The sequence below is a fragment of the Vespa velutina genome, chromosome 2 (assembly GCF_912470025.1).
Source record: "Vespa velutina chromosome 2, iVesVel2.1, whole genome shotgun sequence".
Taxonomy (NCBI): domain Eukaryota; kingdom Metazoa; phylum Arthropoda; class Insecta; order Hymenoptera; family Vespidae; genus Vespa; species Vespa velutina.
This window is the reverse complement of record NC_062189.1, coordinates 9,215,168-9,240,263: the sequence shown is the minus strand read 5'-3', so window position 1 is coordinate 9,240,263 and position 25,096 is coordinate 9,215,168. Positions and strand designations below refer to the sequence as shown.

Here is a 25,096-nt window from a genome sequence, read left to right as displayed (position 1 = left end):
ATTTCAAGAGACACACGTGTGACCACGAAATAACCATGTTCTCGCGTATAACAATCTAATTTCCGCAGATATCCCCATGTCGAGTGAAACAGGCACGGCATCCATGTCTATAGGTATTTCTCTATCCTGCTCTCTCTCTCTCTCTCTCTCTCTCCCTCTCCCTCTCTTTCTGTCTCTCTTCCTATTCTCTCTATTTCTCTTTCTCCCTCCATCAACTTCCGAGAGCAAATATAGGACAAACCACTAACGTATGAAACCCGCCTGTCAAAGGAGATTACCGATCACGTCTATATAGTTATCCGTCCGGTAAGTAGGTACTGTCGCCCTGTTGTCAGGCTCATCGTTACCATCTTCTCTCTCTCTCTCTCTCTCTCTCTCTCTCTCTCTCTCTCTCTCTCTCTCTTCCATCTCTCTTTTTTCTCACATATAGAGACATATGGTTTTATAAGAACGAAAAAACCCGAGAAAATCCTTCATCTTATACCGTTTTCGTAACGCAATACGAAGTTATTAGTTAAAAAGTACTCATGAGAGATTAAATCAATCAACAAGAAGATCACAAGAGAAAATACTTTCTTTTCGATCATGTTATCGCTTGTATCAAAATTATTTTTTTTTTTGTGTGAACGATTACGAAATGAATAGTTTAACTATTTTTTTCACGACTTCGAAAAACTTACTACACTGAAATCTATAGGTCCATAAAAGAAACATCTAGACTTAAACTTTAACGTAATCGACTTATCGGGAGAACGCGATTATCTCCTTATAAGACCATACGCAAAATGTTGTTCTTGTAGGCCAAGCATAAACCTATTGATAGAAGTCACGCTTTGCTTTCTCCAATTTAACTCAAACCATTAATTATACCCGTCCGCTTTTGCCTCTTTGAGAATGGCTTGCGTACGGCGATCTCACACTCGAATATCCCGTCTGTGTAATTAGAAGCATCAAGTGGGCACGTGCTATTTTTTTATGCACGAAACGATCCCCTCAAAAAGTAGGCCTACTTTCTCTCTCTCTCTCTCTCTCTCTCTCTCTCTCTCTCTCTCTCTCTCTCTCTCTCTCTCTCTCTCTCTCTTTCTCCCCAGCTTTTTTTTCATACGCATAATCATACTTTCGATATTTTGCGTGTTCTCTGAAAGGCTGCGGGCTTTATCGTACTCGAACTTCCGACAATAATCACACTTTTGCAATGCATCATTCTCGTTCTTTTTTCCTAATGGTTGCGTTCGCAAGCAAGGACAACGATAAAGCGTTTTTCTTTTTTTTTTCTTCTCTTCTGTGGGTATTTTCACTTATCTCAATTACGCATTAAAGATTGCACATGTACGTCTGTACATTCGTTTGTGTCTACGAGGATTCACATAGGGAAACAGAATAGTCAAACTCGATCTCATTTCAGCGATTTAGAAATCGTTTTTTCTATCTTCTATGCGAACTCCTTATGTATATTACGAAGATGATGGCCTATCAATCTTGCTTATGATTCTGTATACGATCTTGAATACTGTTATTACATTTTCAATATTGAATAAACCGTAAACAATTCGAGGAAAATCGTGTTTCTACCTTTACATGATCCTTTCAAAAAATAATAGAAGAAAAGAACAAGAAACGATAGTTGTAATATTTTATCTAAATACATCAATAGTGAAATGAAAAAACAATAAAAATAATAAGTAATAGAAATAATGAAATGGATAAGAAACAAATCAACTCTGAAATAATGAAAAATAAGCTGATAAACCAATTGAATGGAATTAATAAAGCTATATAAAATAAACTTCGAAGATTATTGTAGAGAAAATAAACAGATAATTTATCGTATGACAGGCTATATAAACGAATGTAATTAATTGCATAGACAAAAAAAAATATGAGAAGAAAAGAAAAAGCTAACAAAAGAAATACAAAAACGGAAAGAGAAAACTCGCGTGGCCGTTTCGTTTTTGCTCTTAAAAATTTATCGGACGCGATGCAAGGGTAATTATCTTAGTTAATTCTCCGCTCGTTTGCCTAATTGAACATTTTTTGTAAAGATTATCGATGCTACGACAACCGGAATCTTTTTCAAACTTTTGATAATAGAATGTATTCTAACTTCGTTTTTATCATTAAACTTAAGCACTTCTTTTTTATTATTCTAAGTTGACAAGGGTATCATGACATGTCGATACGAACATTCTTCGAAAACAAAATCTAAATGCAAATCTGTTAGTGATAATGAAATTGTCGAGGTATCTGCGTTTTATAATTGTTTTTTTCCATTTTTAGAATACTCCAACTATATTTACATTTTACAATAACATTTTAAGTATTTGACTTTAAATATATATGTATCAAACCATACGTTTCTGTTGCGATTTTGCAAAACTTTACAAAGTTGCCATTTTCTTAGTTAATGAACATCATTCTCGTTCAATACGAGAAAAATATTTGTTTATATAATACGGCTCATAAAAAAAATATTGCCTATGAGATTTTCTAAAAAAAATATATATGAGAGAGAGAGAGAGAGAGAGAGAGAAAAATTTCAACGACAAGGACGAATCGTGCGCAGATGATTTAATGCGAATCGACTGCTACAATGGTCGACGCATTGGGAGTATGTACATCAATAAAAATACCATGTTTTAAAGTCACTTTTACGCACTTGTTTTATAGCGCTTTCATTTGATCTATTCAGTTCGTTTGGCAATTTTAGAAACAAATGTTAAATAAAGCACTTTCCGTGTTTGTTTTCTTACTCCTTTAATTGCACTTTACAATAACCGAAAAGGTAATCTTTGAAGTTTTTTGAAAGAGGATATGTTGACGAAATCGTGCATTGTTAATCATAAAAGAAATAATACAAAAAATTTTGAAACTATCCGTGAAAAGGAGTGACGTCGTTTGGTGCTCGTATCTGAGAGCTTCAGATTTCGTAGTTAGAAATTCAAGAATCTATTTACTCTCACGTAACAAGAGACTTCACATCCTGTTTTTGGTTGGACATGTTAGCCATGTGTTATTGTGACTCGATATTTTACAATACACTCAAAAGAAGTAAAAAATAAGAAGTAAAATTTACTTGAATGGAATACTACTATCGACTAATAATAAGAATAGTGTTTCGAGATTTTGCGACTAGTTCGTGAATAGAAAATCGCCTTGAATATGGACATACTCGTTTTGCCTCTTCAAATTACGATGACTACTCATCGAAATTTTGAAAATGAATAAGATAAGAAAGTCGCGGAACTATGATTCTCTTCCACCTAATTTCAATTGCTTGTCGCTTATACTATATAACAACATGAAGCAATCTTACCTCACCATCCTCCAAGAGATAAATATTTTTTCCACGTTTTCTTATCATGTTTATTATGTTTAGATTTCTTTTAAATTGATTTATTTGAGTCAAAAAAGTATAGCATTTTATTATGGGAGCACATTCATTTCATACAAGTAGACATTCGTAAAAAAATTGTCTAAAGAGTTTAAGCAGGTTAATGATTAGCAGCAGTAACCCAGAATGCGGAAAACTCGCATTCGATATCTGGTCCAGGTTACCCAACGGCCCAACTTTTTTCACAAATCCTATATTAATAATAACATTTTTCACTTTTTTTTCTTATATTGTTTTAATTTATACATGCGCCCAATACAGACCGTCATCAGAATCTAAAACGACGATAACATACGAGAAGAATATCAATCTTCTTATTTATTCGTTTTTCGAAATAATGTGTCATTCGCAAGATGATTCGTAAAATGATTCACTATCACTATTATATTTATGTACATGATACGTAGAATATAAAGTTACGTTTTAAAACATAAAGTTAATTGTATACTTTTAACATGTACAAGAAACGAGAGGATCACAAGAAGCTATAGAGAAAAGCATAACATTTTTAAAGTAAAAAAAGAAGAAAGAAAAAAGAAAGAAGAAAAATGGAATAGAAAAGGGTAATATTTGTTCAAAAGATGAGAATTACGAGAAAATGATATCGATCATTGTTTTTCCTTTTTTCAGGTTTCAACCTTTTGAGTTCCTTTCTAAATTAAATTTTTTTCCCTACATTCTATTCTAGTCTATCTCACATGCGAGATGGAAGTAAAGAAGGCGTGGCATATGTGGAAACACGTAGTAAAGTGGAGAATAATTCGATGTGTTTCCAATTGAAACAAAGCGATCGTATACCATCCAAGAGCACTCGAAAAGGAGCTTGCGAGCTTAATTACCAGAGCGGCTCTTTAAAGCGTCATGCCAAGTGGAATCATCGTTTTTTTCCTCTTTTTTTTCTTCCGTTTCATTCTTTATACGTCACATTGAGGCCAGGCTAAGGGCGCTAAGGCCACTATACGTAATTGTGTGTGCTCTTAACTGCTAGCGTTTACCTACTTGGATGCGTCCACTCAAATGTATTCCCGTTAACTCTACGGTTTTGCGAAAAGCCAACGATGCGAATATAGCACTCTCTCCCTCCCTTTCTCTCCCTCTCTCTTTCCCTCTCCCTCTCTCCCTCTCTCTCTCTCTCTCTCCCTTTCCCTCCCTCTCTCCTTCTCTTTCTCTCTCTGAAAATTATTATTTATATTATCGAAAATAGAGTTTTGAATGAGAGAACATCAATGACTGCAACGAGCCATTGACTTTAAAAGAGAAAACGACAAAAAAGGAATTCTTTGGAAGACCTCGATAGAAACGTGCAAAACAGAGAGATGAGTCACAATTGTAATTAACACGATCTCGCTAATGCATCCGAGAAACTTATCAGAGGAATGAATGCGTAATGCGAAACACTATGTCAAAGTTATCGATCATACATGCGCATAATATACATATTTATGTTATTATAACAGAAAAATAAAGCAATTCTTTAGAGATAGAAATAAAATATACTCAAAATTCGAACGACTATTCGATTTTAAAGTCTCGCCTATACGAGACCGCTGCACGCCAGATGTAAATAGGTTCAGCAAAGAGACGACCTCACGAATGATTTGTTCTCATATTACGAAAGAAAAATATACTCGTTAACACATCATTTATTGCTCATCGATGGAAATCATCATATTCTCGCATTTCACCCAGTGACACAACAAAATGGTTGAGATTATTTATCTTGTAAAATCGATAAGGTTTTACATCGGTGAACATGGATATATGAAATTTATTTCGATTAACAATAAAATGGTACATATGAAGATAGAAATCTTTGAATAAACTAATGTATCGTAAGAAGAAAATTCGAGAAGTATAAGACTTTTTCAATAGAAATGAGAAATAAATGATTCATTTCTTTTATTAGAAAAAAAGTTAAATCATCAAAACGAATTAATTTGTCTTTTCCGATTAACAGATTAAAATATCCAAGGTAAGTCAATCATGTGTAAATTAAAAAATAAGCCTCCGCATTTTAATTGGGACCAATCGATTCGTTACTCATGAATTAGATTAATTATCCGATTCTATAACTCTTCCATAGCGTTCACGGAACGTTAGTCTCGTTTTTCACGCCGAACATGTTTAAACATTTTATTCTTGGCATGCGCTTTTTTAAAAATTATCTGTTAATAGAAAATGTTACGATAGGATGCGTCTGCCTTTAATGATTAAACTTGTTATACTATAATAGTACTATTAAATAAATGGTCATTGATATGCCTTTGAAAAACTTTTACCAAAAAATACCGATAAAGTTATCGTAAAAATAAATCGTAGCAACGTTCAATAACTTCGTAGGAATTGCAAAACAGAAATATGTACTACACGAAATATTTTTCTTTCAATTAATAAATACATATATGCAGGTCACGTTGTAATATGCATTTCTTACACATACTTCCTGTATCGTTAAAGATCTAACAGACTTATCATACAACGTGACTGCTAACGACTGTCCTACGTCTACTTGAAAGAATCTCGATTTTCAAGCGGACCGACAAAGCAAAAGACCGCGAGGATCGTTCTTTATATATTTATATATATATACACAAGAAGAGCGACGCACTCGAGAAAACGAGTCGAGACTCGGTGTTGGATCTCGTAAGTAGCCTTGGCCAATTAAGAGGGTCATTTCTACTTTTCTCCACTATATGGAAAGGGGAAAATCTTTAACAAAACTATTATTGTAAGCAATTGCGAATTAATATCTAAATGACATCAATGAGACAATAAAGATATTCTGTCTCTGATAATTTCATTTTTATAATGATTCTTTCTCTCTCTCTCTCACACACACACATACACATTCTCTTTCTCTCTTTCTTTCTTTCGTCCATGCATATTAAGCATTTTTCTCGCGATACATTTTTCCCCTTTATATTCAATTTCTTCTGTGTAAATCTACAAAAAAAATGACAGCCATTAAACAATTGATACACACCATAAGTCTTTTTAATCCAAATGATATTTCGCAATTCTAACGAATATAATAATTGCCTAAGAAGTATTTTACATCATAAGAAGATTAAAAAATCGTTCGGTATTTAAAGAAATGTCATATTCAAGGGACAAAGCAGTTACATTTAAGTAAATGCCTTCTTTAAAGGGAAAATTTTTTGTTTTGGATAACGTTACATTTTTCATTTTTTCTTGAATTTAAATGACAATTGATTATTGAAATTTGAGAATTCCCGATTGGCTGTTACTAGCTTACCAAATTCGATTTCTGTGTATGAATGAGAAAGAAAAGAATGACGATCTTTCGACGATGTGCAACGAAGAGAAACGAGTCTTTCTATCGCTCACATTTATTATGCACGCTTGAGGAAACTAGAGAAGAAAAGGAAGATAAAACGGACGAGTATTGATTGGGCCCTGAGTTCCTTGACCGATAAGCCGAGACATCGAAGAGACTCCAAACGTTTTTCTTCCTCACATTCCTTTTCTTTCTAGTCTTCTTATTGCTTCTTGTTTAATCGCGATAATTTTCTATCTCATCGAAACCTTTTTGTGTGTCACATAACCGCCCACTTCGCGGTATATACAAAGATTTATCAGTAAAATCCTGGCGGGATTTCAACGAACGAACAACGAATCGTTTCTTATCTTTCTATCTTTGTTTACCACGGAATCGCGTTCGAATTTCATGACGGAAACGGAAAAGGATGCGACTTGTGGTATTTCAAGAGACGCTATTTAAACATTCCTTCTTTTTCTATGAAATAATATTTTCAACAATACATCCAAGAACTAAAAATGATTTCTTTCAAAATCATTCCTTTCGTATGATTCCTTGCTCCATCCACACATTATTTATTAATTAAGCAAACCGCTTGTTAACAGTTCACGTCATTTCGAAAAATTAGCGTTTCATCCTACATTGATATAACGCTCAATGTAGCTGACTCATTAACTTCATACACTGGCGAAACAATTTTTTTCATAGACAACAATTTTTTCTCAAAATTAATAACGTTTTAATTTCAATCGAGTTTCTGCCTCTTTTTTCTTCGTTCTTTCTTTCTCTTTCTTCGAATTGCTTCGACGTCAAACTTAACGACGTTTCTGTTATATACGTCGGACGGTCATCGATTCGTCGATCATTGACGCCTAACGGCATCCGAAATCGTTATCGAACACACGAGCATGCGCGATAGTCACAATTCGAAATGACTGAACGATCTCCTTGCGTACCATTCGAACCGGAAGCATAAGATCATTTAGGGTTTTGAAATTGAGGATACGAAGATTCGTACTCCTGTTACATATATCGTTCTTTCGTTGCATCGAAAATCGCGCGAGTAAGGTAATCTCTTACGAGATTAGAATCCTTTACAAACTTACCGAGTGTGTGCTACTTCGCAAAACTAATTTAACGAAGGATTACACACGTAAAGCTAAACTTTTGATCAGCTTTAGCTATTTCATCAACATCACGAAGTACATTTTATTTATCTGTCTTATTATCCTACGATCCTATTTCAGTCTAAAATGTAATTTTGTTACAATGAAATACTTTGTTTCCAATAAACTCTTTGCTAAGACGTTGACAGTCAAATTATTCTAGCATAAATTAATCTAATACTTTTGTAGATAAAATATATAAAATTAATTATTTTTTTTTTTTACATTACACTTTACTCTTTCTTAATCTTACAAATGTTACAAGAAAAATCTTTTTAATATTTTAAATAAAGCCTTGATTAATATTGAATTATTGGCACCTTCAAAGTATTTTTTTTCGACCTATTAAATAAGATTTGTTAATTTGTATATTATTTGTAATGCTTAATAATGTTCTAATGGTCAAAAAAGTCTTACTAGGAATCTTTTTTAGGCTAAATAAAAATATTGAGATAATACAAAAAGATTACTGTGCCGCAAAACAATACGTTTATCCTTGAAAAATAATAAATATATTTTACCTTCGACGAATCCAAAGAAACCACAGTAGGTACTAAAGTTCCCAAACTCTCGATAAATTCCTTTGCAAGGTCACTCTCGATAAATTCAATAAAAAGCAAAAAAGAATGAGATTACACTCAATGAGATAAATGGCGCCAAGAAAAACGAAGATAAAGGGTACAAAAGACGATGCAAATAAAAAAATATATGCTACGTGGTAGAAATGAAAAGAAAATAAAGCAAATAAGAAGAAAATCCGCGTATATATTCTACTGATGGTGCATCGCGGCCGGTGCCGAGCCGACTGACTGACTGACTGACTGACTCCGCAAGTTAGCACCGGTCGTACAATCACCGCACTTGCATCAACAGACGCACACACGTATAAGCGCACAGAGAGCTCACGGTCCCGCTTGAGACCCTCCTCTGACTTCTCTAGTCCCTCATTGGTCCCAGCGTTTGCCTCTCCTTTCTAGCAAGAACGAAGGCTCCGTTCCAGCTTCCATTCGAGCCTCGCCTTCTTCGTTTTCTTCTCTCCTCTCTTTTTCCATCGTTGCTGCATCCCAACGATACAACTTGCATGTATGCGTTTATGTTGGTACGACTATCTTGATACTATGTGTTTCATAGTAGCAATGGGTCCAATCTAATACGTATCCTTCTCTTAATTTTGAAGGTTATTCTTTGTTCTGTCGCCTTTGAAAATTAAGATCTTATCCTAAGCATATATACTATAATAAATATTACGATTATGTTATTCGATTCAAGGAACTGAAAAGAAAGATCGAGTCTGTATATATTCTGAGTATATCTATCGGTATCGAAGGTACGTAAATATTCAATAGTATTGCGAATAAATGGAATACCATTTATAATCCTTTGATAATTCTTTCATGAATTTCTATGCAAAAATTTGAAGAAAATATATAATGAGGTGAAAGTATAGATACATATCTTGCTCGTTATCCCATTTAGCCTATCGCCTTGATATCAATGATGAAAAAAAAGTATACTGAGATTTTGTTTGGTATATGCTCGAAGCCATTGCTACGTTCACCGTTTCTCTCGAATTCTTAAAATCTTTTTGTGACACATCAAGTTTCGTAGAAGCAAAATTTCGAAAGACTGAAAATACTCGAATAACGTCTTCGACCTTCTTTCAACTTGAACAAAACAATCCGATGATATTCATCTTAATTGGCTCAATCTCATGAAAACTCTTTCTAAAATATTACTTTAAAGAAAAAACTTGAATCGCGTAAGTATGTAGAAAGCGATGCATTTAAAATGTATAAGAAATTATACGCATTTTAAAAAGTATAAAATACGTCTAATTTAAGTATCTAGAAATATAATAAAAAAGTACAAATCCAATAAATTTTTTGATAAAATCGAAACCCATAGTAATTTTTTACTTAACTTGACAAAAATCGTAGAGACATTAAATTATATCGAAATATTACACATTTCTATTCTTATTAAAGACTTTAAAAGAGTTTTAAGAGATTTCAAAGCATGACTTCCAAATATATTATTTAATCCGACTATCCAAAGATATTACGTGGCTACATTTCTTTTAGCTGACAAATGTTAAAGTGGGAAAACTTTATAGATTTTCGTCACTATGAATTTATTATCGATATATTATATAAAAAATAACTTCAAGTAATCCCACGTCTACTGTTACAGTTGTAAACTTCATTTATCAAATCCAACATCCTCTTTTTCATATTTGAGTTGAATCGGGACATGTCCTAGATGTTCATCGCCTCAAGGTTACATAGATACAGTTCGCTACTGAACTGTTTTATCTTATGAATACTTCTCTATCCTGAGAATTACTAGAATTAAATAGATGCAAATTTAATATTAGTTTCTCTGATTTTCAATATACGAGGATTTTCTAAGATTGTTACTTTATTTAATTGACGCTAAACTCTTGAGCAGAACTCCAATGTTCTCTGTTAAGAGACCATTTTTCTGAATTATTTTCGATATGTCAATTATTTTCTCCGATCTTCCTCGCAATTCTTCAAACATATTCCGTGCAATTATTATCTCGACGAGAACGTTCCAAAAGAATTGCTATCAAGAAAGATACATATTAATATACCATAAAAGCGATATACCTTGCAAGATATCATACTTGATCGCTTACCTCGGCATTAGCATAATTAGATATGCCTATACAACTTACGAGTCCATTACCATGAGCATAATATCCTAGCTTCCGCCTACGGAGACCAAAGCAAAAAACTGTCTCATGCGTTTTGCAATTTTCCAATAATTTGTCAATTTCTTCGTTCAAACCACCTGGAATAATAAAATATTCGGTAATTATAACTCGATGATCAATAATCCAATCGTTATATTTTACCTGCAGATAAAATCTTTTCAATATCCGGTGCTATCACAACAAATTGCACTTTTTTTAATAGAACGTGTTTTTGAACCTCTTTTAAGCCCGAGTAATAACGACGTTTATACTTGCCCTTATTTTGATCTCTATTGTAAAGTTTTGTTTGAAGCCTTCGAATTTCAGACAAAAATTTTTCCAAGGATTCGTTAAGAGAGAAAGTTACTAAATTATTACAATATCTGTAATGTAATTGAACTGTCAGAATATATATCAATTTAATTTATTCTATAACATATAACAGTATATTGTCATTATAATACTACGCATGATTAATTACAAATAATATAATCTAAACGAGTTTCACACAAGGCATATATTATTTATAGAATATAATATTTTATGCAAACAATATACGTTTCATTGTCTATATTAGGAATACACATTTGTAATACACACATTAATATATACATATATGCATGATCTATACAGAGATTGACAAGAATAAATTAAATTTCACAATATCTTTAATCATTTCATCCTTTTTTCTTGGAAATTTTCAAACGTTACAAGTATTCATACCACGAGAAAGAGTAATAGTACTTACTCTCTAAAATTTTTGGAATATTTTACATCTAATAAATTATTAATATTTGGTTTAATATCTACATTATCCTCGTCGGTAAGAGACAAATTACGTTGCAAAACGTTTAAATCATTAGTATTGTTAAACGCATTTTTATAAGGAGCAGTGGAAATATTCTTATCTTTCACATCCGAAATCTTTAACTCATCTAATTTCTGAGTTAAGTCCGGCCGAAATTGTACAGAATCTTCAGAAATGTTTTCCACTATAGTGTTTCTGTAATCTCTATCATAAACTGTCAATGTTGACATAAGTTTTACATAATCTACATCCACTTCCGGATCTGATTTAATCTTTAAGGTATTCAAATTAATACTATTCACATTTATAACGTTTTCTTTTATCTTTCTGGTGTTGATCTCATCTTGATATTTCATTTTCATATTATTCCAGCGTTCTAGTATAATCGTTCTCTTTAATCTTGATGGTTTTTTAAATTTTATATTGTACAATTTATTTTTTCTTATTTGGAAACCCTTTTCATTTGATTTATTTGTGTTAGTTCCACTTGAATTTATTTTGTAAACGTCGAACTTTAGTTTTCTAGATTTTTTTCTATTCCTATTTATGAAACATTCTGCATTCTAAACATTAAATTTAATAAAGAATTATTATTTTTGATATACAATAATATCAATCAAATATTTATTATTTAAATATTTATTACTTACTTCCAAAGCTTTACTTAAGTCAAGAAATAACTTCTCCGATCTTCTATGCTTATGTAATCCTAACAATTTTTGATGTTTTGCTTTTTTTGTAACATAGGGTATCACAGTTTCTGTGATAACAGATTCATGATGAGAAACAAAAAGATCTGGCAAACTCTTAATCTTTACATTTTTCTGACCAAGTTCAGGATATTCTGACTCATTTAAACTTACTTGAGTAAATATCTCTGTTGATATACTCGCATCACTACGATATCTGCAATGTTGTTCATTTTTCTGTGCAGTATGTTTCATTTGATTTTCAAAGCTAAGCTGAGGCCACGTCAAATCTCTTTGCGATTTATTCTCTGTTTGCGATCTATATTAATGCATGAAATATAAGTACAATTATTTTATAATGATGTGGAAAATAAATAAATCTGATAAACATCATCTTTAACATTGCATTATAAATTATTAAATCAAAAATTAATCTTTATAATTATATTTTATAAACTAATCAACATGTACATATATATCTTGACGTTATTGAACTTACCGACATAACCAAGAAGAGTACGCATTGTAGGATTGGTCCATATTGTTTAATATCTTTTACCAAACCAAAATTATCTTCATAATGTATTCACACAGTACTTCTTTTATTGAAGTTTAATATTTATATTGCATTGTTAGATATTCGAAAAAATTATTAATTTGTACAAAGCTTATTTCATCCTACCTTCGAAGCTTATGTTTATACTTATAAAGACCAACACGTATTAATAAAGGCACGAATAGAATACATCATAGATATCAAACAAACTGAATATATTTTGTCACAGTGTTTGTTATCAACTGAACGTTAAAGTTTCTTTCTACAATTTTCGTGTCGGAATCTGCATTATCGATGTAGCATCGAAGAAAGATAGTAACGCTATTAACGTCATAAATTGGAACTAATACTTGTCGCGCTTGTTATCACGTGATCTTATACTTTTTATGAAACGTAATTAAAATCACTATTAAATTTAATTACAAATTCTGATATTATACGATCTTGATCAACAGCAGTTCTAATTCCTAATTATAAGCTATTTTAATTCTATATTAAATTGTGCAAAACAATTAAAACAATACGATTCTAAACAATTATATACGCATATGAGAAAATATAATATTGACGTGTTGAAATATACTAAAATGGTATAATAATATACGCTTCGTTATTATTTATATTTTGTTTACATTCATGGTTAGAAACAATATAGCAGATAAAAACAAATTATATAATGCTAATCATCAAATGTTTGCAATAAATCACAATTGTAATTAAATTCGCAAGAATACGTCCTTTCTCAAAGGAACAATTAATCTCCTTAAACGTCTTTCTTTTTGCTTTCTTGAAATATTAAAGTACTACGATACCATAACAAATTAAAACTAAACTAAGAAAACTGATCGATCATATAAAAGAAAAAACTAATCTTTCCGAATTCTATAGATTCATAAAAAATAAATCATAGTGGTTCTTCTCCTAATGTCCATTAATACCAAAACATATATATGTGTACTTTCTTTTCTTATGTTACCAAAGCAGTATATTCCGTTAAAAGGCACCATTTACCGTAATACACGGCCGCTGGTACATATTTTTGCCGTTAAGCTCGCCTTTACGACAGTCATAGAGACACTCGTGTTGCCATACGTACTGCCATTCGTACAGTGGCGGCCATTAATACTGTGAAGAAGGATTACCTACTATTTTTCTTTTGAAGATTTCTCTTTAACCTGATTTATAGTTATTAGCCATATAAATTCATATTAATATTGCTAATGTACTCATTTGTGTGATAACGTTAGACGTTTCACACTTTTGATAAATATGAGAATAGTCGGTGCGCAATGTGACAATTTTATCTATATATGTAAGATATAGGATGAATATCATAAGAAGAAAATAGAGAAAAAAGCTTTTTTGATTTAAAGCGAGATCCCTCCGTATGTTTTTCACGATTAGCACTATACATTACAAGTCTTGCTCGTGCGCCGTATTGAAAGGACCTGCGCACGTGGTACCGAGCAGGTACTGAAAGAGGAAAATCAATAATTTCCAGGGTATAAAAGATCCTGCCTCCCGTAACGCGAGTTACCTTCTCTTTTATTCCAGTGAACGGTGTGCAGTGTAGCCGAGAGAGAGCTCGTCGCGTCCGTGAATTTAACCATTAAGCTACATTTCGGCCTATAATACAAAGTAAGCTCGGTTCTTTCTCGATTGGTTCGTGTCGTTTTTTAAAAAGCTCTCAAATTTTTTCTTTATCATCGCAGAGGTAAACACAATCATTCATGTCTACCGTAAGATTCGTAGTATAAGTAATAATAATTTATTTCGAAATTTAAATCGAAATTCGATTAACGCGGCCGATCTCGATGTGAATCCGATCGCATATCTTCTAACACGAAAGAACCTATATTTTTACCGTGACAAACTCGCTTATTGATCAAACATTCACGTGCAAACAAACTTATAGCACATCGATATCGTCCGCACGCTAACGAAGGAATTTAATCAGAAAGATGAACTTCTTACGAGATTTTATAGACTCCTTGCATATGTTGACGATCTGTATACTATCCGTATATGCAGACATGTATACATACGTAATTTTAATTTATAAATATTTCTTGTATTCCAAATTATCTACATATATATACTTATCAAAATTATTAAATACAAACATGTGTATATATATATGAAATACGTGCCTTAAAAGTTCGAGAATAAAAAAATAAAGTGCTCTATATATACGGATATGAAAAACACTTCTGTTTTCGCATCACTCCACCTCTATATTTTCTTTTTCGTTTATGGTTCTCCACACGAGACCGTTAATATCACGTACTCCGTGGTGTGGCACGTGTGGCATGGTGTAGGCCTCCTGGGGATCCCGCCATGTAAAAGAATGGGGACGCGTTCGGGCACAGTACCCCTTGGGTGACGAGGAAAGCTGTGCTAATCTCTTACTTTACTTCTCTCCCCTTCCTTACTTGTTATCATATATATTTTCTCTTTAACCATCGAAGTTGATTAAAACTTGCTGGGCCATACCTGCTGTCGAAAGTTTACAACCGCAGTCTCGTATTTAATTACTGCATATAAACGACTTTTTATTCGCATCCTCTCGTTTGCTTTTTATTTTCAATATCTTCTCTTTTTTCCTTGATCGCATTCCGAAAGTTTCCTACCGATGATTACGAACTTTATCAATTATCTTGGTATAAACGTATAAAATTTCACTTTAATGGGTGAAATTCGTACATACATATATGTATATATACGTTGAAATAAGTCCCGGCAGCTTTCGCCCTGCTTCTTCTCGGAATAAAAGTGCCAACGTGGCTGATAGATAACGATCGGGTTCTATGGAAAGTCTCCTCTACGAGAATTAAGTGGAAACTTTTTTGTTGAGTGATTCATTTTTCGAGGAAGATTATCCAACGGGTATATGTACCTAATTAGAATAAATAGGTATTAGTCTTAATTACTTTCCACTTATTTTTTCGATTACTTTCCTTAATCCTACTGACTATAGAATTTTTACAAATTTCCTTTTATATTTTGCAATCTACTTAAAATCTTTATTTCAAGTTATTCGAAAGCACTTGATAACATCTCTTAATGATGAAGGAAGATAAAGAAAAGAAAAGAACATCTATGTGTGTGGGTATAATTACCTAATTACTTGCTTGCAATTATCACAATTACATTGCGACGAGTCGGTCGCAAATCGTACTTTGATGCTCTTTGCCCCAAGCGTAAAATTGAAAATACATATACTCATTGTCGCTCGCATTCGCGTCGTTCGTCTAATTGAACATTACTTTTTTTTTCCACTAATTGAACATTACTTTTTTTTCAGTGGTCTTCTTGAAAATACCGGAATTCGTTATGGAAAATAAAAATTATCATAATACAATAATCAATATCTCTTTTATCATTTTTTCTTATTCTCACGAAAATAGTTGTTTACAAAAAACTGATCGGTTGTAAATCGCAAATATCACAATATTTTTTTCTCAATGATTACAATGGAATATAAATATTCTTTCGAATGTTTTCTTACGTAATTTGAACGCAGATAAAAACAGACACTATAAATATATATTTCGAAGGGAAAATCTGCGATAGATAAGATGGATGGAGAGATGTCGTAAACGAAATGAGATCGTTTTATATGCACGAGGCGATTTACGTGTCAAGATATATCGCTTAAAAGCATATTAGTAAATCGAGTGTTTGCTATTCCGAGCGCATAGCCTCTTTCTCTTTCTTTTTCTTTCTGTCTTTTCTTTCAATCTCTTCGTGATGCAACGACCCTCTTTATGCACACGAACGATATATCTCGCAAAATTGATTTTGTCGGTATGGACAGTCCTTCATTTTTATTTCCCACCTTTTGTCGAGTATCCATTGTAGTTTGCTAAATTAATATGGACAAGTTGAGTCGTCATTTTTTCTATTAACACATGGACGTGTGTAAACGTCCAGATGAAAGATTTGATAATAGAGAAACGATAATATGCTGTGAAAAAAGAACAGGCAAAAGAAAAAGAGGAAAGGGAGGATACATATAAAAGGCTAAAAAATTAGCAATTATAAGTTTTGTACATTAGCATACAAGAAGGCATTCGCTCTCACAAAGCCGTTGAGTTTAATAGCTTCTGCATGAAAGCAGGAATTTATGAAAGATCGATGTTAAATTTTATCCCTAAGGCTCCTTTGGGAGAAAAGAGAATAAGAAATGATGAAAATTACTTTCGGGAACAAAATAAAAGGAAGAAACAGTAAAGCCGGTATAATATGAAATACACATAAGAGGAAAAATAAAATAAAACGACAGATGCAACGTAGATAATTTTGTTATTATTAATTACTCTTTCCTCAGGTTAAAGATTTAACACATGATATATATTTTCTTTAGAAATGCAGAAATCGGTGAATACGGATCGAACTTCTAAGGACGAAATAACAATGAGGAGTAACGATCAAAAGTAATCCATTTTAATTCGGTCGCAATATTATTCGTATGTACGAATTACGATGTTACTCAACACAACCGTATTTTCTTGGAAGAAAAAAAGGAAGAGGAGAAGGAGGAGAATCACATTGCATTCGATTTAATGATACTCTCCAGAATTCGGGTCTCCGCCCTTTCACTCGCTCGCTCGCTCGTCTTCTTTAAAGATGGAGCGAATCGATGTCGAACGAATCTTCCTCTATTTCCCTCTCTCCTTCGGATCGGACCGCACTCGATATCTGTGATTTACGTAAAATCCTGCGATTTCCGGCGACATCTGGCAGAGCAAGCGAAAGATACCATTTGACATAATCAACCATTTGAATTAGTATCTACACTCTTCTCCCGAATCGATATGAGGGGAGGAACGTAAATGAAGGATGAGGAAGGAGAAGTAGTACGGTAAATTGATATGCGTCGGAGGACGAACGAAAAATTTAAGATCGTCTTGGTTATGATTTACGATAATGCCGATAGCCCATTCTTCCGACACTTATAACATATATATCTATGTACATATGTACATATATACATAGGTAGGGGTGTGCGTGCACATATAAGTTACGTACAGAGTATATAACAGAACGAAGATCGTAATGTCATTTGCACCATGCACCGAGGACCGTTATCTTTATCACGCGTATTCTCTACAATGTTTTAAAGCAGTGTTGTTATGTAACTCCTGTAACTGTACATACAAGACACGAATACCGGTACAGGTGGTAAACTTTATTCTTCTCTTTTTTATTTTATTTTCTTCCGCTCAAACGAAACAATCCGTTGTCTGTGCTGCTCTACGTGCCGCAATAAAATTCTTACTCTTTTTCGAGTCGTTATGTTCTGCGGACGAAGGAAAAGGAATGAAATATTAAAGATTAGATAACTGATCGTCTTGTTTCTTCCTATGCGAATAAACGTATTAGAAATTAGATAACCACAAGAGACAAGACCGGTTTGCACGTTTACGATCGATGATTTCTCTTCCTACTAACTCTTCGTCCTACGCAATTTTCTTAATTTCATTTGTCAATGCGATTGAGTGTCACACTAAACATCGTTTTCTATATAATCTTATATTTTAATTCGACCTAGAAATTATGACGTAACGAAGAAAACATCGAATGAATGCTCCTCCTCATCGATTCGAGCAATCAATCAACTAGAAAGTCATCTGATAAAGTCGCTGCATTAGAAAGTATGTATACTTTAAAGTGGCAAGGGTTAACTTAAGGATATAATTTCAGGTCAAACGAGCATGGTCATAAAGTCATCACCTTCGACTGCCGCTCGTTGACGCGTAAGATCGTAAGCAGACAAGAAACGAGTAGATCTCACTGAATGTCACCTCGATATACGGAAAAGAGATAGAAAAAGAGACAGAAGAGAAGCACTTTGCCCGCTATATACGAATACTCATTCAATTACACACATACAAGGTGTTACTTCCATGCGCATACTTTATCAAAGCCGACGGAGTCGCTTAGGACGTAAAAGAGTTGTGTAAAGAGAACACGTAATTGTTGAAGATATTTAGTTCATAAACAATTTTGACTCGTATTTTGATACGTACGATTATCGATCAGAAATTGTTAAATATTTTACATATTGTATGAGACTACAAATTTTTAATAATATATATATATATATATATATATATATATATATATGTGTGTGTGTGTACTTATAAAAATAAAATAGAATTATATTTTTCATATTTATGTGTACTTTTTTTCGATATATTATGTCAACTAAATGTAATATAGGCTATGGGCGTAACGAGAAAAGCCTTTCTTTGAAAAACACTTCGTTCTTGAAAAATCCCACGGGAAGTAAGATAGAAAGAGGGGAAAGAGAATTAAAATTCGCACGATGCATTTAGCAAGTACGAGGATCGTGACATTAATACGGCTTGGCGTATGCGAGGAAAACTTTCACCACTGTGCATTGTGCGTTCCCTTCTTCTTCACCGTATCATTAATGCCGTCTCACGTTCGCCGTTTTACAGACACGTCCGATTCGCGTTCAATTTTCTTTTACCATTGCGGTTTCTCTTTTCTTTCTTCGTAAAACGATTCGGAAAAAGTATCGTTGGTCTACACTAGAAGTTATAATTTAAATAAAAAGGCAAAAAAAAATTACAACTCAGAACAATTTTTTCCGCCTTCAAAGAGTTAATTTAGCATTAAGATTGAGTATCCTGTCAAGAAGATTTCAACGAATGTTCATGCTCACTCGAAATTCGTAAACAATGGATCCTTGCTTCCTCTTGCCAACAATGCGACGAGATATTATTAAGATTTCCAACCGCGCATGTACCTACATTATGAAATCGTTTAAATGCGAGAACACTCTCATTTTTTCTTTTCCTCCCTCTCGTTTTTTACTACACTTCTTTAGCTTCGTCCTTTCTTCCGACAGTTTCCTTCGAATTCATTGCTCGGAACGTCGCTTTTGCATAATTGGACGGAAAAGTAAAACATTCAAGAAAAAGAGCATTAAAGGTTTTAAATATTCGAAAATTGTCATATAGAAAAAAATATTATATGTATTTACATTATTAGATTGATTGAACTTTTACGAAATATCGCAACATACTTATATACATATGTAGCGTACCACCCAATAATTAGCATCCCGTTAAACTTTATCCTTTACTTAAAGATTTCAAATCATATATTTTCTCAAGGTCGAGGTTAATTACTCGCGACAGACGCTCGTAATATCTCGACGACCGTATCATTACTTACCACCGTATTTTCCTAAAAACCTTCACTTATAATTACGAGATACGATCGCTTAGGAGAAAAGCATCATATATCGCGAATATAAGCCAGATCGTGTGGCGATAATTCGAAGGTTCGATAATTGGAGAACCACCGAATTAAAAAGTATTCTCCAGTGAGGGCCCAAAAAGAGATAGAGAAAAACAGAGAAAGAGAGAGGTACCTCATGGAGATTTCGCGGACACCTTCAAGAGGGAGTTCGCTGGTCGGTTTTACAGAACGGAACGGGCAGTTTCTCGTTTCCTACTTCTTAATTGGCTGCGCGATGATAAATCCGTATAGCTTTAATTGAGAGCCCGGGAGCACGTGAGCTGCCTCAGCAGGCAGCCGCAACAAAGATAGCAAACGAAAGAAACACAAGACAAAGCGATCTTCACGAAAGACTCTCTGTGCCTACTTCAAAGTTGTCTTTATGTTTCTTTCTTTTTCTCAACAGGAAGAGCGCGAAGAAGCTCCTTCCAGCTCTGGTAGAAAATGCGTATTGTGACCCAGTGACACGAGTAGGCCGATCCTAAGCCGACCGTTATCTCCGCTTGTCTCCTCTCCTCCTAGCTGTCACGGCATACGTCTTTTTGCCTGTGGTATTTTAGCATTTCAGGAATCCTCATCGAGTCTGTGGTTGTGTTTTTAGTAACCAGGATTTCCGACTTCTGGATATTGAACGAAAAATCGAAGTAGAAATATCAGACAGAGAAGAAACAATACAAATGATCTCCAACAACTGTCGAGAGAAAGACGGAAAGAGCTATTTGGAGCAACGATGACTCGTCGAAAAATATTGAATCTCGAGAAAAGAACGGCAAGGCGAAGATGCAGCAGAAAAGTTTGCCTATCTTGTTTGCACGTGTCACAAGTAATAAAATACGAAAGAGAGGTTTCGGTTCGAGGAAATTTTGCTATGCGTCGTTGCCCACATTCTCGACAACTTGACATTTGCGACATATTGACAATGAGTAAAAGAGTTGAAACGTAGATACTTAACTTCTGAAATTTATTTAATCACAATTTATTCATCGCACTCGTCGTCCTTTTTATCGTCAGCCACCCTCTTAACTTGCTTACCATCATACGATGTCAATCGTATGACGTCATCTTTGAGCATAATCGTATTTTAATTACGAGACGCGCGGAGTCAAAGCAACGAGGTCGCTAATTTAGCTTGCTATACGAAGTTTAATCAAAATTTATTGCTACGATACGTATTAAGCGCGCACCATTTACCTTTTCGACCTTAATAGACCCACTACAAGTAGTTTAACATTGTCATCACTACAAAAGGATAGTCATAAAAAATCCTTTTAAAAATCTTTTCAATCATGGACCACGTTTGTACGGTTTATCCGAAAAGAGAAAAGTTTCTATCGATTCTTAAGAATTTTCTACCACAATAGATGTTTCTTATATGGTTCAAGACGTGCAATCTTTTTCTATTCGAACGAAACGTAAAGATATCCTTCAAAATAGTTGAAGAAGAGTAAAGAGCTCTTTTAAAAAGAAACACAGAGAGAAGAAGATTTGTGCAAAGAGAACAGTAATTAAAAAGAGAGAGTCCAGATTCAATCCAAATGCCTCCGTACGCTCGATTTTCTGTTATAAATGAATTCAATTCGTTAGCCGTGGAAGTTTGTGGTGTGTGAGCAATATAAAAGTGACCCACTTATGATTAAAACAAAGACGAAGAGAAAAAGACAGAAGGAGAAGGATAATACAGAAGAAGAAGAGGAAGTGGCTGCTCTTGAATATAAAACAGAGGGTTATTATCGTTCTCGATATAAACTCTTTAAGGGAGGAAAATATTATTGTTTAAATTGGAAATATTATTGTCAAAGTCGGAATCGATTTCAGCTTATGTTACGCTTCTCTTCAAAGTTCTATGATTCCAACGATTCTTTAAACTTTGATGTCAAATTTTAAGAGCTTACTTTGGATAACTTTAGCTTCGAGAAAATGTATAAAACATTTCGATTTGTTCAAGCGTATAAAAGGGAATAGCCCGTTAAATTCATCTCTTCCATAAATCCTCCATAAGACTTGAAGTGAAGTTCGAATATAATACATGCCAGATAACGACTTACGGAGGACGAAAGAGCCGATAGAAACTTCCCTTAATCGTCCATAAAGCTGCCACCGTAGTCGTGGCACGTTACCACGTCAATTAGGAACGTAATAACACGACGAAAATTCGACACGGGGGCGCGCCAGAATTATGACATGTGCCTGTTTCAATGGTCTTTTCGCGAGATACCTTCTGAGATTTACGACGAGACCACCGTCGAAATGTCCTCTTCCTTTGGACCAGACGAAATTTTACGACGTCATTCTTTCTCTCCGGAAGTATCTTCTCGTTCCTCTTTCTAACGAGTCATACTTATTATAGATCTTACCAAGTAACCAGGACAAAATGATCAATATTTTGTTTTATAGTTTTATTTTTTTATAATACATCTTCGTCAAATCAAACAATATTTGCGATATTAAATAAACTCACCCTCTCCAGTTTTCACCCTCTCCATATGAATACAAGTCGTCGAATACGTGCGTTCGTAGTGAAATTCTAGATAAAAAAGAGAAAAGAACTTTCTTGCTTTTATCCTCCGCGCGCTACCCTCATAACGGGCCGCAATTAACGAGCCCGATACACCAGTCTAACCAGTAATCACGAACATTCGTCCATGAAAAGTAGAAGGGAGCGATTTCTAAGTCTGTCCATTGGCGTAATGAGTTTAAAAAAACATTTTAATTTTGAATTTTCAAAGTATTTTCAATTTATCCGCCCTGCTACATGAGATATGGTTTAATATCATTTTTATAAGTTGTAAATCTCACTTCTGGCAATGAACGAATAAATAAAATAAGTTAAGTAAATAAAAGATTCTTCTCCCACAATATTTGAAAATTTTTGAGATTGGGAATATAGTCTTCGATCGATCAAAGATTGATTAATTGATTAAAGAGTTTAAAGTCACTGGTCCTGATGAATCATATTGACTAATCTCATTCGTTTTAAGACGATTGGCTTAAGCGGTACTTAGGCCCGTGATTAACCGATAAAATATTGCAGCATCATTCGTACACACGTGGCTATATTCTCAAGATGAGACTCGAAATCCTTGCTGTTCGATCGCGTGAGTTCCGAGAGTTCGAGGGGATCTTACAAACCCTCTTTCTGTCTCTCTCTTTCTCTCTCTCTCTCTCTCTCTCTCTCTCTCTCTCTCTCTCTCTCTCTCTCTCTCTCATCCCCCCTGCCGTGAAAAAAGAAAGTGAACGCTGTTGCAGAATGCATCCATTTTAAATTAGTTTCGTTAGCTCGCAAATGATTATCGTGCAAACGATCTCGCCTGACTTCTTCGACAAGAGGATACAATACATGCTCCTGGGAAGAAATTATTGAACGAAGGGACTTTGAAAACGAAACTCGGAATCTTAATACGTATGAACTATGTAGTTGAATTCTATTTTCTTTAATTTGTAATTCCACGTAATATTATATTATAACATAAAATCATAATTCGATTCACATTTGCTTACAACTTTACCTACTTCGCTAGCTTCATAAGGTAGAGAGAAGAAGAGAGAGAGAGAGAAAGAGAGAGAAAGAGAGGTGAAAATGTACGTAAGAAGAGAAATTTTCATTTGTAAAGATCTCTTGAGATAATTAGATACATGGCGTGAAAGCATGATTGTTTCAAACAAATAGAGGCTAATTAGATGAGGTTAAACGACGAATTTTGTATTCTTAGGAGAGAAATGCGGAGGTTGGTCTGTCGATTGTAAAAAGGGAAATCAATTCCCCCTCTAAATGGAAGCCAAGTAACGAAGAAAAACATGTTAATTGATGGTAACGGGGTAGAGCATGCCGTTAACGGCTCATGATCCAATAACCCATTTACCTTCTCCCGTGAAACAAAAAAGTCTCAGTTTCATCAGACGTTTATATGCATTTCCACTCTGAATCGCCGACGATCTGCTTATGCGAGTCGGCTGACACGAACCACACGCGCGAACACATGCAATATTTCTATAATATTATACTTATCTCTATCTAGCGCAACTTCGAACGGCCTTTCCCACCTCACGCATCTACAATTAGTCGGCGCATTTGATACAAATACCTTGGGGCATAATTAATAGCGTGTACTTCTACGTACGTGCATTGTAAGTAACGAATCCTATGAATGTAAATAATTTTACAAAGGTAGCTATCCTTTTTCGAATCGAACGATTCTTTCTCTATTCTTTCTCTATTCTCTCTCTCTCTCTCTATCTATCTATCTATCTATCTATTTATCTATTTATCTATCTCTATCTATCTATCTTTATCTATCTATCTACGTATCTATCTATCTCTTTTATTTTCCAATATGTTATTATTTGGAATAATTACAAAGAAGTGACCCATGAAAATGAATGAAATAAATTAGAAACTCTTCAAATATTTCAGTTCAAGGACCCTTGGGTTAAAAGGACAAATACATCTGCGTTAATTTTTCCTTTGTATTGAAATGCTTATCTCGTTAATAGCTCAGAGTTACGTTTGGGAATTATTGAAGTAATTATTTACTGCTATATTCCGCGTACTTATTTTTATATCATGTTTAAGTTCTATGGAGTTCGAGCCTGCGTTATAACATTTTCGTTAGCTTATACCTCTTCATTGTCATCTTGTATTAAAATGCTTTCTACCTTTACGCGCATATTTATTTCAAAAAACAAAAAGATAAGCAAACTTGAAAAGAATTCGACATTCCGTTATCTTCTGAACGACGAAATCTAATCATCTTGCAAATTTGTCATCCGCCCTTCTTTAAACCGTACACGAATAGATACGTATATCATATATTCTATCTATGTATATATTCATAGATTCTATCTATGTATATATCATAGATTTTGTATATGCATTTATAAAATATAGAACGTTTAAAACGTACGTGTATAATTTGAGATAATAAACAGTTAAATTTACAGGGAATTACTTATATTATATATTATATATCATGTTTATACTTACGATTATGGATAATATCTATAATTATAGTAACATATAACTTCATATGTATAATATATTGATGAAGAGAACGAAAAAAATGTAAAGATCAACTCGGTCACATACGTCCTTGCGGTTTTTAGAATAGTATCGAAGGATGAGTTCGACCGCAATACTTCTTTTCCGATTCTTTCCTAGTGTCTCCCGTTTGAGGTCTCCCTGCGAGAAGTAAGTCATTAGAATATGAGTGTTCAACGT

General features: G+C 33.7%; 2 protein-coding genes across 8 annotated transcripts in view; both read right to left on the bottom strand.

The window, feature by feature from the left end:
* Positions 1 to 8,493, bottom strand: part of LOC124957596 — a 41,315-nt gene extending 32,822 nt beyond the window's left edge. For all 4 annotated transcript variants that reach the window (XM_047514610.1, XM_047514613.1, XM_047514611.1 and 1 more), the window contains exon 1: positions 8,359 to 8,493. The gene's annotated coding sequence lies outside the window, so the exon portion shown is untranslated. The remainder of the gene's footprint in view (positions 1 to 8,358) is intronic.
* LOC124957598 (selenocysteine insertion sequence-binding protein 2-like) lies at positions 1,023 to 12,835 on the bottom strand. 4 transcript variants are annotated; one of them, XM_047514618.1, is made up of 7 exons: positions 12,733 to 12,835; positions 12,012 to 12,369; positions 11,302 to 11,924; positions 10,716 to 10,936; positions 10,497 to 10,651; positions 10,255 to 10,423; positions 1,023 to 10,179 (listed from the first exon to the last, which is right to left on the bottom strand). In XM_047514618.1, exons 2-6 carry the CDS (start codon positions 12,303 to 12,305, stop codon positions 10,256 to 10,258), a joined length of 1,461 nt encoding a protein of 486 aa, XP_047370574.1. In that variant the 5' UTR covers positions 12,306 to 12,369; positions 12,733 to 12,835; the 3' UTR covers positions 1,023 to 10,179; position 10,255. The 4 variants fall into 4 exon arrangements, with proteins under 4 accessions (XP_047370574.1, XP_047370570.1, XP_047370571.1 ...); XM_047514614.1 differs by having other exon boundaries at positions 12,550 to 12,794; XM_047514615.1 differs by having other exon boundaries at positions 1,023 to 10,169; positions 12,550 to 12,794.
* Between the last annotated feature and the right edge of the window lie 12,261 nt (positions 12,836 to 25,096).